The 18,312-nt window shown below is 35.9% G+C and overlaps 1 protein-coding gene across 1 annotated transcript; it reads left to right on the forward strand.

Moving 5' to 3' along the window:
* Nucleotides 1–451: 451 nt before the first annotated feature.
* LOC103326611 (uncharacterized) lies at nucleotides 452–16,188 on the forward strand. The gene is given in 27 exon segments (XM_089048754.1): nucleotides 452–783; nucleotides 1,027–1,454; nucleotides 1,540–1,636; nucleotides 2,615–2,704; nucleotides 2,799–2,944; nucleotides 3,051–3,147; nucleotides 3,244–3,342; nucleotides 4,902–5,149; nucleotides 5,267–5,368; nucleotides 5,452–5,573; nucleotides 5,576–6,410; nucleotides 7,202–7,433; nucleotides 7,980–8,122; nucleotides 8,213–8,309; nucleotides 8,418–8,516; nucleotides 9,324–9,571; nucleotides 9,686–9,871; nucleotides 9,958–10,476; nucleotides 10,738–10,885; nucleotides 11,022–11,123; nucleotides 12,775–12,867; nucleotides 13,271–13,312; nucleotides 14,097–14,207; nucleotides 15,247–15,318; nucleotides 15,412–15,530; nucleotides 15,640–15,703; nucleotides 15,799–16,188. Coding segments are annotated over 26 exon segments (4,776 nt in total). The 5' UTR covers nucleotides 452–783; nucleotides 1,027–1,044; the 3' UTR covers nucleotides 16,054–16,188.
* The last annotated feature ends 2,124 nt before the right edge of the window (nucleotides 16,189–18,312 follow it).

The raw sequence follows: 18,312 nt of genomic DNA on the forward strand, positions 1-18,312 counted from the left end.
AAAACCAAATGCGAATTGGACCAAAATTCAAGGACTATTAGACCTAAAAATCCAGCCCGTATATTCTCAACAAATAGCTTGTATGTGACCCGAACACCGAATTTAGGAGGTGGTGTAAAAGAAATATAGTAAATTTAGGTTTTAATCACAAAAAAACTTTTATTTTTGAAAAAAGTCAAATTTTTTTCGAAAAAGACAGAAAAATTCCTCAACTTTCAAACTAAAAACATGTAAATGTAAATAATTTATTAGGAAATTCAAAAATAAGAAGGTGTATTTTTGTCCATTTTGACTTCTTTTAAAAATATTTCTTTCTTTTATCCTTTTTCCAAAATGTCCCGTACAATATTGCGTAGTCCCCACTATTCACTCTTCTAGAAAGCATTCTGTACCTACAGCACGTCACAGAATGCGCAATGGAGAATAAATGCGTACTCTTTTTATTCCTGAACGCGCCCGCAACTTATGAACAAAAATTTCAGAGCAAATATGAAGGAGGCAAAAAGGACATAACCCGAAACTGGAGACTCAAGAGTCTGACTGGGACCAGCGTCTCTTCCATTCCTTTGCCTGCTCACAAAACGATTCGTCATCTCACAAAACATTGCTTCATACCTTTATTTGCCTTTTCTCTCGTCTTTTACATTTTGATTTATTTTTCTTCGGAAATCCTTCCCATTTTAGTCTGGAGTTTGCAAAAACATGTGTTTTGTTGTTGTTGGGTTCTGAGAAAACGGAGGAATATAGCTTTTTTCACCATTGAGGCACGATTGAGAGTGGAAGGTACAAATCTGCTAGTTCCCTTTTCTTCTTCTTTTTTTTTTTCTTTCTCGAAAGCCAAACGAGGGATTACACATTTTCATGTTGTCATTGTGCTCTCATTAGTAATTTTCTTTTTGGGAAAATATTTTATAAACCAGCTTTTTTTGTTTTGTTTTCAAATTTTTGTTAGTGATTTTTCATGGACTGCTTATACTAATTTTACCCAAATGTTTCCTTGAACTTTATGATTGGGTGTATTAGCAGTGTGAGTTGAAGAAGGGCATGGCATCCTCAGATGGCGAAGCCGAAGCTCTGCCATCTACTGTGTCAAATTACCATTTCATGGATGACGGAGACGAACCCATATCATTTCATGTTCTGCCCATTCAATGGAGTGAAGGTGAGAGGCAGGGTGGCAAGAAAGTTAAGATTTTTCTGCATGGAACTGTTGATGATGGGATTCAGAAGATATATAAGCATGTTATAGCTTGGAAGTTTGACCTTTCCAAGGGAAAGCCCGAGATTTTTGTACTCTCGAAGGAAAATAATTGGCTTAGGCTTCTGAAGCCGAGGAAGAGCTTTGAGGACACGGTCCGGTCAATCTTGATAATGGTTCAGTTCCTTCATTATGTGAAGAGAAATCCTGAAACATCCTACAAATCGTTGTGTACTCACTTGTCTAAAGTTTTCAGGTAACTTGCAAAACTTTAAACATCTGATACTTCTATTTGATAGTTTTCTTAGAACAGAGTTTGACAATTTTCACACAATGTTCAGCTTGTATGACGTCAGGCATTCTCATAATGATCTGCTGGATCACATTCTGTTGATACGTGATTCGGTTGAACGGGATGATGCCTTAGCAAGGTCCAAGGTTTGTGTAGCTTCTTTTATTGTCATTGGAATTGTAACATGTATTTCAGTCATGTTTAAGCTTTTCATACCATTTTTTATTTTCCATATAATTCAGGATACATCATTAACTTTATTATCCAGAGTATCTAATTTACATGTATTGATTGAAAATGAATTTGGTCATAATTCTTTACTCCTAAAACTGCATGTCTGGAATGAAATAATAAATTCCTAGTTTATTTAGACACCACCTTCCATGTAGATGGAAACAGAGTGGACCACCAAAATGAGGCTGTGCCTGTTTTTTCTTTCTTAAAATGATCTTATGCATTCATTTTGATATTTAAGTTCATAGTTCCACTGCAAGTTTTCCCATACCTCTTGAATGCACAGGGATTGTGGCCTGAGATAAGCTGCCGGAAACTTCTCATTGAGGCTCAATCATATCAAATTGTTCGAGCAGAACAGTTATATCCCAGTGATTGGTAGCTATCATTGTTTTTTCTGTTGAGAAGGTTGTGTGTTCTTGTCGTCCTCATGGTTGGTACTTACCAGATTAAGGCTTCTAGTTAAATATTTATAATTGGAGGATTAGACAAATAACTATTTCATTATATTCCCACATGTTTTACTTTTTGTTTGAAAAACATTCATTTCTGACCCTTGATGTTAACATATCGAGCTCTAAGTAGCTCAGTACCTGCTTATTCTTTGATTGAACATCTGAACCTTACCAGCATGAATTGAGTTTTCCATTATGTGAACTTTGTTGAAACTTAAAAGCTTTTCTTTACTTTGTTTTTTCTTTCACTTGGTTCTTATCTTTGTTTTATTTTCAGTTGGTTATTATTTCCTGTCTCTGATTCATTGGCTATTATATTAAATTGTACATGATCTTTTAAAGCCAATTTCATAACTTATGCCTTGTGCATGAAATATATATGCTATATTTCTCTGTATGCACAGTTAACTGCAATGACAAATTGTGATTTAACAGTTTTTGGTGAATTTTCTTGGAGAGAAGCCCGCAAAGAGGCAACTATCTGATGAGGTCATATTCTCCAGCTTATCTCTTTCCCTTCCTTTGGTAGACTTTTGTCTCCGAGTTTTATCATTGCTTTTTTTTTTCTTTTGTGTTCAAATTATAATGTTTTGAACAAGTGTATTCTTTTGATTTGCAGGGCATTCAAGGTACAAAAGATCTCAGATTTGTGGATGATCATATAGAACATGATATGATTGATGGTGCAGAAAATGAGTCCAGTGACATTGATAGCCTGTTTAGCTCTGTCTGTGCTTTCTGCGATGATGGTGGTGATCTCTTGTGGTATGCTATGGTGTTAACTGATTCTTATGATTATGATGGATGTATTCTCTAAAGAAATTAATTTCGTATAATTTATGGTGTGAATTACAATTTTGCTCTAATGCAGTTGTGAAGGGAGGTGCCTAAGGTCCTTTCATCCAACTGTAGAGTCTGCTGTGGGTTCTGATTGCAAATCTCTTGGCTTTACCAAGGATGAAGTAGATGTATGCTCCTGTCAAATATTTACTTTGTAAATTCTATATATTTCTTTTCGTTGATATCATGATCATGAATAGTATATATTGTTTTGAACTTGGTAGGCGACGCAAAATTACTTTTGCAAGAACTGTAAATATAAACAGCACCAGTGCTTTGCTTGTGGGAAGCTAGGTCCCTCTGATAAATCTTCAGGTGCAGAGGTATGACTTTGCTCTAAGAAACTGAACAATTGTTAAATGTTGGTTCTGGGTTTATTTTTATATATAGCTGTATGAACTGCCACTTGATTAGTTTTAGCAAGTAGTACACTAGTGAAAGATTTTTGTAAATCGGAACTAGTTAATCTTCTGTTTCTCTGTTTGAAAGTAGTATGTTGAAGTGCAATTTGTTTTTTCTTGTTTGGTTTTTTATTTGAGGTGGCAAAATTGGTTATTTAATATGATGAGTTATTAAGAAATGAGCAAGTGCCAAGTAGAACTGGAGATTTTGTTAATAGGAATCATTGTGTTTTGTTAGGTCTAGTACCTCATAGTCTTCTCCTCATGCTGTTCCCTTTTTTATTACGCTTCCCTTATACTTTCTTTGAATATACTTCTTGTGTTGGCTTTGATATTACCTACATCCTTACTTCGTTGTGCTTGTGTCACCATTTAATCTTCTGGGAATTGTTTCCAGTTGGGATTGTGGCTCTGTTCCCATGTCATCGTCTGGGAATTATTCCCAGTTGAAATTGGTTTAAGTTTGTTTTATCATATCTTTTTCTTTCAATAAAAGGGTAATTTATTTATTATTTTTTATTTATAGATTTTGTGCTAGAGGCGAAAGGTTTTGGTGTGAGGTGGAGGAAGTGTATATGAGGTTGTTTAAGATCTGTTGATTTCTCATTGATATTTAATGGGAGGCCCTGGGGAAAATTTGGGTCATCTAAGGCCTAGGGCTCTGGGACAAGGAGACCCATTATCAGCCTTCCAGCTTACTCTGGTGGTTGACGCATTAGTTAGGTTGGTGGAGAGGCCTAAAGGGTAAATGGTGTGGTGGTGGGCTGTGAAGGAATGAAGGTGATACACTCAGTGTCCATGGATGACACTATTTTTTTTGGATGGGATGAGAAGTTCTTTTGTTTAAGTTAGCTGCAGATAGTCTATCACTGTCAGAACTGAAAGTTCACATGGCCAAAATTTAAGTTTCAAGGATCAATCTCAGGATAATAAACAAGTTACGTTTGCAGGGATCAATTCTCAGGAGTAAACTGGAGGCATTGACAAATAGACTTAGGTGTGATGTGGGGTTTTGCCCTTTAAAGTATTAGGTCTTCCTTGGTGCAAACCCCTGAGCAACAGATTTTGGGACCTGGTTTTAAAGTAAAACAAAAGAATATTTCCTCTGCACATTTTCTAATGCTTGCTGTGAAGGATGACTCAAAAAGTTAAGAAAAGTCATAAAATATGACAGAAATTTTTAGAAGAAATGAAGACCTTTCCATTTCCAACGCATGTAGTTATGATGTAACTCATTCTGATTTCAATAGATGACTCAGTAGAACTAAGTTTCAGTAAACTTGAATGTCCCTGATTGGCAATAGATGAATTTTGTTTTAACTTTTATTTGGCAAAAGTAGTCAACTTTCCTCTATTCAAGTCAGACATCATAGGGTTTAGGTGTATTCTTTTCTGCATTTCCATATCATTGCAATCAATATTATTGGTAGCACTATTTTATGGTTAGTTTGCATTAAAGCATTCTACTCAATTTCTTTTAGGTTGTTCCATGTTTTTCTGCGATCTGTGGTCGATTTTACCATCCACGATGTGTTGCAAAATTGCTTCATCGAGATAATGGAGTTTCTGCTGAAGAACTTGAGAAAAAGATTGCTATGGGGGGGTCTTTTACATGTCCGATTCACAAGTGCTGCGTTTGTAAACAAGGAGAGAATAAGAAGGAGAGGGATTTGCAGTTTGCTGTGTGCATGCGTTGTCCTAAATCGTACCACAGGAAATGCTTGCCAAGGTACTCTTAATGGTTTGTTCTTTGTTTATTGGTTTTTGATATGTGGTTATGGCTCATGGTTCCATGGTCCTTTATCTGTAGTGTCTAGATGGCTGATGCTTGTATTGCTTGTATCAGAAAGATTGCTTTTGCAAAGGGAGGAGGAAGTGATGGAGAACGGCTATTAATACCAAGAGCATGGGAAGGTCTATTACCTAAACGCATTCTTATATATTGCACGTAAGTATTATTTTCTTTGATGAACAGCTTTTACTTGTTGGCTGCAGTTTTTCTGAGTAGTTTTTGCTTTTTCTTCTGACCAGAAAACATGAAATGAATGAAGAAGGCAAAACTATTATAAGGGACCACTTAAAATTCCCTGATGTTGAAGTGAAGAAGACTGTTACAGAAGAAAATAAGAAAATTTTGACATCAGAGTCCCTCGTAGGGGAGAGAAAATTGTGTCTAAGAAAATGGTTTCCTTGGATGAATTATATAGGGTAACAATTCCTACTGAAAGATCTGAGCAGAAGCAGAAGCCATCTGCTGAGGAAGTGGGTGGTAGAAATGGGGATAAAGTATTTTCTGGGTTTGACAGTTTGAGAAAGGTGACAATAAATACTGCATCTAAAAAAGAACTGAAGACTTTCACCTCTGAGGAAAAGAAGACTTCAGTGGGTGAACATAAAAGAAGCTCCTCTAAGAGCAATGGTGAAGGAGAATGTCAGAAGAGTCTCGGCCATGGGAATAAGCGAGGCAATGTGCCATTAGGAAAGCTGCAGCATGGTGGCAAAGAAAAGCACAGAAGAGGAATGGTTGAGATTTCATCAGTGAACAAGCGTTGTGGCATTGCTAATCATCATTCTGAGTTGAATAAGACTGGTAATATGCAGTTTGGAATGTCTAATGGTGGAACCCAGCTCAACATTCCTGTTGACACAGGATCTTGCTCACAGATTTGCACGTGCAGGCAGCGAGTTCCTGATCTCGCACGATGTAATTTAGTGAGTCAGGATTCTGTTTATGACCGGATTGGTTTGCGGTCTTCTTCTTGTTGCGGCCATCAAGGTCTGGCAGCTGACTCGTTTTCTGGAATGAAGCCATCATCTATGGTGCCATATGCATCTCAATGGAATAAGACTAACTGCTCAATGCCAACTGCTTTAGTTAACAGTTATGGTCCCGTAGAGCGTAAACCTGGCTACCTTGGCAATCCCTTGGGTTTTGCTCCTGGCCCTCACCAGAACTACTCGGTCCATAATTCAGCAGGTTGGCTGGATGAGTAATTACAAGGATCACGTTAGGGAGGCGCCATCCCTTTTTTTTGGAAGATGTAATGATTTTGAGGGACCCGTTGGTGTAAAGAGAAATGAGTATATGGTCTTTCTTATTGGACTGATGATGAAAATGACAAAGCAAACCGACGGCCGGGTCAAGAATCTCATGAAGGTTGTACAAAGCCTTTGTCTTATCCATTGCCATTTGAACATCTCTCACTATATACGTATATTTAGAAATTTCCCTCATCTCGGTCAACTGTCGATTTATGTAAAGGATCCGAGTAGCTTTATACCAATTATCAAAATCCACATAAATCCGAGTAGCTTTATACCAATTATCAACATCCATAATCAGTTGTAGAAGAAAAACTTATTTACAACGGGGATAACATTGTTTTGCCATTTTCGACTAATAATACTATTCCACGTGAAAGTGTTATCATGCGTGTCATAGTTTTATTGGTCGGGAATAGTAAAATAGTGATATGCCCATTGCATGGAAGTCTTTCTCCAGTTGTAGGCATGGACACGGATCCTTTTGGTCGCGAGATAGACTAACCCGCTAACTAAACTAAACTTTCCGTAGACTAAAATTTATCGTTAAACGATGTTTCGGACAAACTTGGTTTGAGTCGGTATATTAAATTTTAGTGTCGGCTTAATTCGGTACGAGTAGCTCGGTTTTTCATGTCTCGGCTCAAGCCTGCCCACATAGGGCGGACCTAAGCGAGCTTAATTGTGCCGGATCAAGCGCTCTCAATGAAAATACTTAAAATTGAACCATGTGTCATGTAGTTCGAGCATGCAAACTACGTGCGTCGGTCCCATTATTAAACGTAAACGACATGGCGTTGGGCTTGGAGGTTTTCATTCCTAATTCCTCACTGGGGGAACATACAAAGAAGTTCAAGTTTCGCAGCAAATTGAAAAAGAAAAGAATGGAGAAGAAGACGAAGCGACGAGGCGAATTAGGAATGAATAGTTTGTGTGAGTTTCATCGATCAAGAGACGAAGCGAAGTCCAAGGTTTTGTCTAGCTTCTTTTCTTGTCATTGTAACTTTCTTTAACATGCAATTAGCCTTTCATTATTATTTTGGACTACAATGTATAGTCTAAATTACAAGGTTGGAGCTTTCTCACACACACAACATCAAGATGCTTCTAGTCTGCAAGTCACGGCCTTTTTCACTGGACTAGACCCCGTTGGCATAATTAGCCATTTTTAGTACTTCTTATCATCACTATCTACTTTCCAGATAATTCAGAGAATTTCTTTTCTTTTTTGTTTTTGTTTTTTTTTTTTCAACTTTGTTGGCTTATGTACCTGATTTTTGATGTTCAAATGCTCCTATGCATTCATGTGATTGCTCACTGCATAGTCCACTGCAATTTTTTTATTTTTTCCTAAACTTTGTTGGCGTTGGGCATGGATATTATAGATTTGTGAACTTTTGTGTGAACACATTGAGCTCTATGTGCAAGCTGCTTATTCTGTAATTGAAATATGGTTGGTATTATTTAAATATGGGATTGTTATAGTGTTTGAGCCAGTGAACTCATTGGATTTTCAGGACATTCAAGCTATCGAAAAGCCCGGATTTATAGTTGATCACATGGAAGATTATGGGATTGAAGTTGAAGACGAGTCCATTGATGATGATGACCTGTTTGATTCTGTTTGTGCTTTTTGTGATAATGGTGGCAAGCTTTTGTGGTATGCTTTTGTGTTGTCTCGGCATTCTTTGAAGAACTTCATTTCCTAGAAGTTATGGCTTAAATGTATGTAATTTTTTCTCTAATACAGCTGCGAAGGGAGATGCCTAAGGTCCTTTCATGCAACTAAAAGGCATGGTAAGGATACTAGGTGTGAATCTCTTGGCTTTACCCAGGATGAAGTAGATGTATGCTCTTCTTATCCTCTTTTGTTGTAAATCCTGTTTCTTTCTTTTTGGTTGTCTTTTTGTTGTTGGTGTTATGATAGTTTTTATTTTATGTTTTGAACTTTGTAGGCGATGCCAATTTTCTTCTGCAAGAACTGTGAATATAAACAGCATCAGTGCTTTGCTTGTGGGAAGCTAGGATCCTCTGATAAATCTTCAGTTGCTCAGGTATGAATTGTTTTATACCTAGCTGTTGACATGTTCACTTGATTAGGTTTAGCAAGTTGTACTCTAATATGAAGGATTGTTATAATTTTAAAACTAGGACTGTATAGTTATTCTATTTTGTTCCTATCTTAATGAAGCAACACTGCATTACAATTTTGTTCTTTTGTTTGTTCTTTTTATTTTGGGGAAGTATGCTGCCCTTTTGTTTTCCTTGTGTGTGTGGTAACATGATGGGTTATTCAGAAATGAGCTGCTCGGGATCATTTTCTAGTGTACGGTCTACATCTTTTCTTAAGTGTGCTTGTAGTGCCCAATTCATCCTTTGAGCATTATTTCTGGTTGGCATTCTTTTCCATTTCTTATATTATGTATTTTATTCTTTTTTTACTTTCGTTTTCCTCAGTCTAGCTAGAATAACTTTTTGGTCTACACGCACATGTATTTCTCTGGTTACTTTTTGGTCTACATGCACATGTAGTTCTTGCAGGTTTGAAAGCCTGTTGAGTCAAGGAAATTGGGAGTTCAAACCTGCAAATTGCCACTCCCCTTCCTAGAAGCCACTGATTAAATTTGGTTTTACTAAAGAATATATATATATATATATTTTTTTTTTTGGGTAAATGGTTTTGCGTTCATGTTGTCTTTTTTATCTGGATAATAGTCAGCTTTTTTATTTATTATATGTGTATCCATCAGTCCGAAATCTTCAGCATGTTCTTTTCTGCCTTTTCATATATTGTCATCAACAGAGTAGTACTCATATTCTTAAGTTTGGGTTACCTTAGCACTTCTATTAATTGCTGTTAGGTCTTCCGCTGTGTTTCTGCAACCTGTGGTCAATTTTACCATCCACACTGCATTGCACAACTCATTTATCAAGACAACAGAGTTACTGCTGAAGAGCTTGAGAAAAAAATTTCTATGGGGGAATCTTTTACATGTCCAATTCATAAATGCTGCGTTTGTAAACAAGGAGAGAATAAGAAAGATCCCGAGTTGCGGTTTGCTGTATGTAGGCGTTGTCCAAAATCCTACCACAGGAAATGCCTACCAAGGTACTCTTAATTGTAATTTTTTTTTTCTGTTTTCCTTTTAATATGCTGTTATGAGACCATGGGTTAGTCCTTTATTTGTGTCCAGATGAGCAATGCTTGAATTTCTTGTACCAGTGAGATTGTAATTGAAAAAATTGAGAAAACAGAGGAAGACGAAGAAGAGGACGAGGAAGAAGAGGAAGACGAAGAAGTGGAAGACGAAGAAGTGGAAGATGAAGAAGATGAAGACATAGAGGGTGAAGATGTAATAACAAGGGGTTGGGATGGTCTATTGCCTAACCGTGTACTAATATATTGCCTGTAAGTATTAATTTTTGTGAACTACTTTTGTTCATTACTTTGTCTGCTTTAATTTTCTGAACGCTTTTTTGCTTCCTTCGTATTAGGAAACATGAGATAGTTAAAAGAATTAAAACTCCAATAAGGGACCACTTAAAATTCCCTGATGTTAAAGAAAAGAAGACTGGTCTTGTAGAGAAAAAGAGAAAGTGGGCAGCAGAGTCCTTTTTAGATAGAGAGAAATCTGTTACAAAGAAGAGAAACCTTGCATCTGAAGAATTCTATAGGGGTAAAACTGCTCATACAATATCTAAACAGAAGCTGAAGTCACCTTGTGCTGGAAAAGTGGGCGGCAGCAGAACTACTGAAAAAGTACCTTCTGGGTTGGATATATCAAGAAGGGTGAAAGTAAATAGTTCTTTGAAAAAGGAAATTAAGACTTCCGTGGCTGAGGAAAGGAAGTCCTCATTCGGTGATATTCTATTTGCCCATGTGAAGGGGTCTGAGCAAGTGAAGTCAGGGAAGCAGGGTAAACCTGATGGTGAGCGTAACTCAGCAGTAGTTAATCTTGCCCCTAAAAAGTTGAGCAGCGCACCACCTTCTTTAGATGAAGCTACAAAGAGAAGGTAACTCTTTTACCAATTCTATATCTGTTTATATATTTATACACCATTTTTTGATAGCATTACATCGGTCATCAATATATATGTATAATACACCCTTATTTTAGCACCTCTCTCTCTCTCTCTTTCTATACACGTGCGTGCAAACACACACGTGTTTGCATACTTTACAAGGACTTACCAGGGCTGCAGACAATCTTGATTTGAGGTTTCAGTGTTATTATAAGTTGTGTGCAGTTATCTGATTTATTTCTTGGAATTCAGATTATTGGCTCTAATGAAAGATGCTGTGTCTTCAATAACTTTGGAAGAGGTTAAAAGAAAGCATAAAGTTCCTTCGACTCATGCATTGTCGTCCAGAAATGCTGTGGAGAGGAACATTACACTTGGAAAGGTGGAAGGCTCAATTGAGGTACGTCTAAACTGGGAGGATTTCGGACCCATTAAAAAAAAAAAAAAAAACTGGGAGGATTTCAACTGTTCTGGACTATGAGTTTTTTATGATTTCTTTTATCAAGCATTTCGTAACACTGTCCATGTATATTTAGGCTGTTCGAATGGCATTATGGAAACTAGAGGAAGGATGCAGTACTGAAGATTTAGAGGCTGTGTGTGCACCTGCGATGATTAACCAGATTTATAAGTGGAAGGTGGTTTCCTATTCCTGTCTCACTGTCCTACAACTTGTCTTAAGTTTGGTGGTTAGGCGAAGATTATACATCTTGTTTGTATTAATTTATAGGTCTCCTACATTAATGCTTGTTGGTCTGTGTACTAGACTTATGCATCTCAGCTATATAATATGCCTAGTCAGGTTATGCTTGGTTTGTGGCCCGGGTAATGTGGTGTAAACTAGCCAGGTTAAACCTAGTATCACAGTGGTCAAACTTGGGTTGATTGAAATTGGTTGAGCTTTAGCCAAGCTTGATTAACTATGCTCTAAGTTGTGCTTTGAATGTTGGTTTCTGGCATGAGGTTCACTTGTATGTGAGATAAGCTTAACTTGAATTCGTCTTAGGTTCGGTCAATGTGGGATGTGAGCTTAAAGCATGGTTCGAGTCACTTAATGACTGTAGGAAAATGCAGATACATAAGTGAATAAAGAAATAAAGAAAATCACGTAACAAATAGAAAATTTTAAATAGAGAGAAGAAGGAATTTTGGTAAATTATTGAATTTTTGGTTTTAAAAATTTTATTGGGAAGCAGCTGAAGAGCAAATGAACGAGGTGATGTCGATTTAAAGTAGAGTTTTCTTGTGATAAAATAGGAGCCAGGACAAGCCTGGCTTCTAGTTTTAATTTTTTAGCAAGCTTGTTATTTTCTTTTAGCTTGGCTTGTTTCCTTTACAAGCCAAGTCCAAACGAGCCAAATTTTTTTAAGCATTCGAGCTGTATTAAGCTGATTGACAGTCTTACTTGGGTGCAGGTATAGGGTATGCTGTTATTCTTGATGCACATTGCTAGGGGTAGGCTACGTTGATTTAATTTCAGTCCACAATTTTAAGAGGAAGCCTATTTGGTTGTTTGGTACATGCTGATAGGTACTCATTCACAAATAATTTCCAAACATTTAAGATAGACTGACATAGTTCATTTTTAAGAGTTCGAGAAATATTAAGTATGTGCAGTTGCATGTTTGCTTGAGATATAAAATGTGTGATGATGAGCTTTTTGTAGCATCCTGTGTAGCCTCACTCTAGAATAACAGCTATTTCCAAATGGCTTAATGCATCCAGCATAGCGAGAATAAGAGCATCCACAATGATGCTCTCTATTTCTTAGCTAAAATTTGGCTAAAAATATAAGAAAGCTATTTTAGGAGCTCTCTAAAAAATTTCAACTCCAACCATACTCCCTAATTTGGAGAGTCATAAATGCTATAACTCTTTTTTGATTGGTCCATCTCCATTAAAAAAAAAATAAATAATAATTAACATTAAATAAAGGTTTGAAATACTCATTAAATAAAGCAACATTAAATTATAGGGAGTCACTAGGAGTCCTTTCTCTCTCCTCAAATTTAGGAGCTCCTAGAGGACTCCCTATTTTAGGAGGTGGATAGGGAGCGTGGTTGGAGTTGCATTTGTACGATTCCTCCCTAAAATTTGTCTAAGGAGGTGGTTTAGGGAGCCCATTGTGGATGCTCTAACTGTTAGCTGTAGATCTCCTCTATTTTTTTCTTTCTTTGGGTTGAGTTTGCTAGGCCATTTTACTCTTATGTAATATTTGTACTAATGGTTCATTAGGAAACGGTTGTGCTCTCTTACTTCCCATTAATTTATTGACTTACCTTGATGCAGAACAAGCTGAGAGTCTATCTTGCACCATTTTTGCATGGAATGCGCTACACCTCCTTTGGTCGCCATTTTACAAAGGTGGAAAAATTAGAAGAGGTAATCTGATTGTGTTCAAGTTTCAGCTATTTCAAAGTTATGAAGCACTTTTTCTTTATCTTATTATTTTGGCTTTCACTACTCACCATTGACAAAAGTACAAAAATATCTTATCTTTGAAAGTTCTCTTATGACTTCCCATCCGAAGGACCCAAAAAACTCTCCATTCACACAGCGGTGTGGATTTTTATTTACACCTGCTTTCTCATAAATGTTTGGCTGATTAAACTCAGTGGTAGAAATACTATACAGTTATTCAATTATACCTTCCTCTTTGAGATAGTTTTACCTTTTTTTTTCTTGTCTGTACATGTTCCCTTTATTAAATTTGAGCCACGGAGTGTGGATATATGAACTCCATGAACCCTTGAAGAAGTCTAAAAACATAATTTTGAATGTGCAGATTGCTGATAGGCTCCATTGGTACGTAAAGAACGGAGATACGGTAAGGATGTACATTCTTATTTTTGTGGTATAATTTTAGTGCATTGTTTGGTGTATGTGAGTGCACTATATGTCTTGTAACATGAAATATCTTTTGGATGTTGCTTTGAGTTATGCAATTCCTGATACTTGATGATCTGAATTGAGTATGCTGTTCCAAATTGTAGTCATTCAGTACTATATAAAAAATTATTTTATTCGCATGGTTGGTTATTTGCCTGAGTTTGTATTCCTTTTTTAGAATCTTCGAAGTACCTGAAGCTGTATTCCACTGTTCACCTATAGGTCAACTCAACAGACTGTTAAAGTATATTTGGCTTCTGAGTTTCTGACCACAGTTTTTGTACTGGTTTTGGAATTAATAAAATTCATTTCTTATTAAAAAAAAAAAATCCAAGAATTACATTAATTTTTTTTTCTGCAACAGAAACATCTGGTGTTGGAAAAAGCTATCATGATATATATGAACTTTTGTTTGAATTTACACAGTTGACTGATTGTGCAATATATGTATTCACCACAGAAGTCATAAGATAGGTAAAAATAAAAATAAAAATCAATTTTGTGTTCTTAAGTACATATCAAAAGAATAGAAAAGATAACTAATGTTGTTGTGATTCCATATTAAATGGGATATCAATTTTGGATCATGAGCTTATGTTGTTAGTTATGAATTTATGATTGCTAGTGGCTTGCTTTTTTTTTTTTTAAGATTACATATTCAGTGTTGATTACCCGATCAAAATAATGTTGAGTACCTGATTGCTTACGGTCCCAATGAACAGATTGTGGACTTCTGTTGTGGTGCTAATGATTTCAGCATCATAATGAAGAAAAAGCTTGAAGAGACAGGGAAGAAGTGCTTTTACAAAAACTATGACATCATTCAACCAAAGGTAATCCTCATCAGTATTAGTCCTTAATATTAGTCAATCCATACATCATATTATCAATGACAGTGTAGAAACTAGAACAGTGTTTGTAGTCTCAGAAGTTATTGTTTTTGAGGGTCTGAACCGCCTGCTAGAAATATGTACACCTGATAGCTTTATAGTTTATTCCAGAAATTTCAGTTGGTTGGCTTTCAGAGTCAGATAGTAAAGAGATAGTGTAGTGTGGGTTTTCTCCTATTTCTTCTCCTCTGAATTTTTCCATTTCTTTAAAGTTATTATAATTTCTAAAAATGTTACCATTTATAGTCCACCAGTTTCATAGACAGCACCCATCTTGTGTTGTCTTACATTACTTACCGGCTTTTCCAACTTTGGATTGGGCCAAAAGGGTCTCCTCCTTCTCTCCCACTTGCATTCCTACTAAACAAGAGACAACCAATCCATCCATCCATCCATCCATTTTCCCGCCCCTTCCATTCACTCTTAATTCTGCATTAGCAAACAGTGTTTGTGCTTCTTACTTTGGAAAGCCCCAGATTGTGGAACAGTACAGAAGAATCATGTACTGGGACGTGGTTATATATTTAAGACAGTTTATTATGGAAAAAAGTGTTTTTGGGATCTAATATTGGATTACTTTTTGTTATACCTCTCAAATAATGTGTAAAGGGGCCTACTGAAACAGGTAATGATATAAAGATTTCCAAACTAAATTGGCCTATTATAGCCAGTACATATGCAAGTACAAAAAATCTTGTCCTTCCACTGTGAATGCCTACCACATTTCAGACTTCAGGTTTATGAGGTATATGGTTGCAGTGTAATGCAATTTGTACAATTTGTACAATTCTTGATTCTCTTCATCCTCATTTTTTGCTTCAAAAAGTTAATTGTGATTAATTTTGTCTCTTATGATTGTTTTTGTATCTCACACTCTATGTTGGGTTGTAGGCTTTTGTGTATGTGCATTTTGGTAATTTACAGGCTTATGAAACAGGAGAACTGGGAAACTGATCATTTTATGTGGATTTTCATTTGGCAGAACGATTTCAATTTTGAGAAGAGAGATTGGATGACTGTTCAACCAGAGGAGTTACGGACAGGGTCACGATTGGTAGGAAATTGGAGCCTGTTGTTATTTATCAAGATGTTTGCAATCAGCCTTATGTTAATTGTTTCACTCTGCCTAACTTTGCTTCTTGAGCAGATCATGGGGTTGAACCCTCCTTTCGGAGTTAAAGCAGCTTTGGCGAACAAGTTTATCGACAAGGCTCTCAAGTTCAATCCAAGGATTCTTATTCTAATTGTTCCACCAGATACTCAAAGGTAGCTGCTTTCCGTTTCATCTCTCTCTCTCAGACATGCATCATACGGGCATGCCTGTGAACTGGACTTAAATTTGTATATAGTTTCTTACATTTGGGCCTTTCATCAGGTTAAACGAAAAGAATTCGCATTATAATCTAATTTGGGAGGATGAGCAGTTTCTGTCAGGAAAGGTAAAGTGATATGTGTTTGTCCTAGCATCTGAATCTTAATCGTCTAACTTGAAACTTTAGAATGTGAGTTTAATGGTGGCTTGTCTTCCTTGCAGTCATTCTATCTCCCTGGATCTGTTGATCAGAATGACAAACAAATGGAGCAGTGGAATGTGAGGCCACCTCCACTCTATCTTTGGAGCCGTCCTGATTGGTCTGCTGAGAACAAGGCTTTAGCTCGAGAGCATGGGCACATCTCTGCATCACCACCAGGGTTACATGAAAACATTGCCAAATCAACAACTCTGCACCACTTCCCCAGCTCCAGGCGTTTTCATCACAACATTCCCAAATTCACAAACAATTTCTAAGCGTTTCAGCTAGGTTCTGTTTCCCAACCAATGGCTCATGAAGGTTGTGCAAATCTTTTTCATTGGTCAACTGTTGAGTCATGTAAGGATCAAGTAGCCTCATTCCAATTACAAAATTAAGAAATTGAATTTGCATTTGCATTTTTGTTTTGGAAAATAAATAAAAATTATAGAGAAGATCCTCGAAGGATCTTATAACCATACAAGTCAAATTTAAATCTAAGCAACATATCCAACAGAAAATTATGAGTGTTGCTAAATGAACCCTAAAATTAACTGAGTACACTCTACTTCTAAATTATTTATTGAATTACTAATTTACTCTAATATAAAATTACCAAAAAGAATATATTGAATTATCAAACAAATATAATTTTAATAAGTTCACCCTATTCACCATATTCAAGATTTAGGAAAGATTCATGCCTAACTTCCAACCCCATAAAAGGTTTATGCCTACTAAGGAAAGAAAAGTACCTTCCACGTCTGTGCCAAATTATTTAGAGAATATTAACTGTACATTTCTTATATACTGCATTGACCAAGGGTTCGAAAATAAGGTTGGAGAAGCAGAGAACCGATAGGTTTTCCACAAGCTCCTTGCCCAAATAGTGGTCTGTCCTATTAACAGAAAAAAGAACCTTATTATTAGATTATGGTCCATATTCATTGCATGACCAAAACTAACCGGGTTTAACAAAATCAACCTGAATATTTGATCCTCTTCTAGGTACCGCTGGAGGGCCTTGGTCAAGGCAGTAGAGGTTCTGAATCTCGACCAAAAGGCTTCTCAACAATACCCCTGGTCCAGCCGTTACCAGATGATGGGCGATGAGCTAGCCGAACGCCTAAAAGAATGGGTTTGGTGTTATGTGATAGAGTGTATTAAGGTGTACAAAATATATTTCTGGTAGTTAAATAGGATGTACTTAGTTAATTTTACATTTTGATTTAAATATTAGGGTGAGCTTAATTAATTTTAGAGTTCGTTTAGAAGTATTTAAAATTATGAACCAATACAAGCATTTGAATAACTTTTCCCTTTCTTTTTCTATTTATAATGTGGCAAGTTGGCAACATGAGAAAAAAAAACATCTTTTTTTGTCTATAAACTCTATGTTCCAAACACTAGAAAGAAAATCAATTTCAACTGCAGTGTATTCATGGTCATACGAAATTAAAGCATAAAAAATTCACCTTCAATGTTTCATCCAATAAATATTTTTTGTAAACCACCCTCAATGAAATTTTTTATTAAACAAATCAAAAAATGAAGAAGTAAGCTTCGAGGTCAATGACTCACATAGTTTCTTTTTAGCTGCGACACAATTATAGTACTGTAAAAAACTTGTAAGGAGCTTGTAGCTCAAGTGGTTAAGAGTATTTATTCATACATTCGAAATCTTAGATTGATTTCCTTTTCCTTCAATATTGCTTGTATAAAAAAAAAATTATTAAAAACAAACCTGCAAAACAGTACATGGACATGAATTGGTCAATCTATTAGGATGATAGCTGATCAATGTCATTTAGCTCAACATAATGATATGGCTCTGGCTGGGGGAGACATGCTAATTATGAGAGTCTCGTATTTTTTTATTTTATTTTTTAGATATCTAATTTCTTATTATTTTCTCCCACAAATCTCAATTTTTCTCCATTTCATTAAAAAGAAATATTAAACGTAATTATAAATGAAATTGGTGTGAGTAATACAATAATAATTTAACAAGTACTGAATATGTAGAGTTTGTCATCGAGTATTATATGTAATTTAAGTCACACAAGGCCATCATGCAATTAAATTTATCAATTTTGTTGTTGTTAAATAAGTAGATTATTGGTTGAATAAACATATGTCTCAAAAGTTTCGTTAAAAATTTTCGTTTGGATGAAGGAATTAAAAATTACATAGGATTTTAAAATGACAGAATTTAGATTTGGATCAATTCAATTTCTGGCAATTGAAGATTTTAGTGTTTGGATTTTATGTATGTCGAATTTTGTAAATGACATTATGAAAATTGTGAAATGAGGCATATTTTTGTGGAAATTAAACTCAGGAATTTGATGCAGCAATTTCCACGATTTTTTCGCTCATCTTTTAATAAATTTCGCGCTTAAGTTGCCAAACAAAGTAATTTGTCAATTTCTCCTCTTAAATTTCTAACTTTTAGTTAAATTCTGAGTTATTTTCCCTCAGAGAGCTTCCATTGAGGATCCTCAAATAAGCTTATTTGAGGACACCCTGTAGGCCCA

This window comes from Prunus mume, linkage group LG3 (assembly GCF_029339155.1).
Source record: "Prunus mume cultivar Tortuosa linkage group LG3, ASM2933915v1, whole genome shotgun sequence".
NCBI lineage: Eukaryota > Viridiplantae > Streptophyta > Magnoliopsida > Rosales > Rosaceae > Prunus > Prunus mume.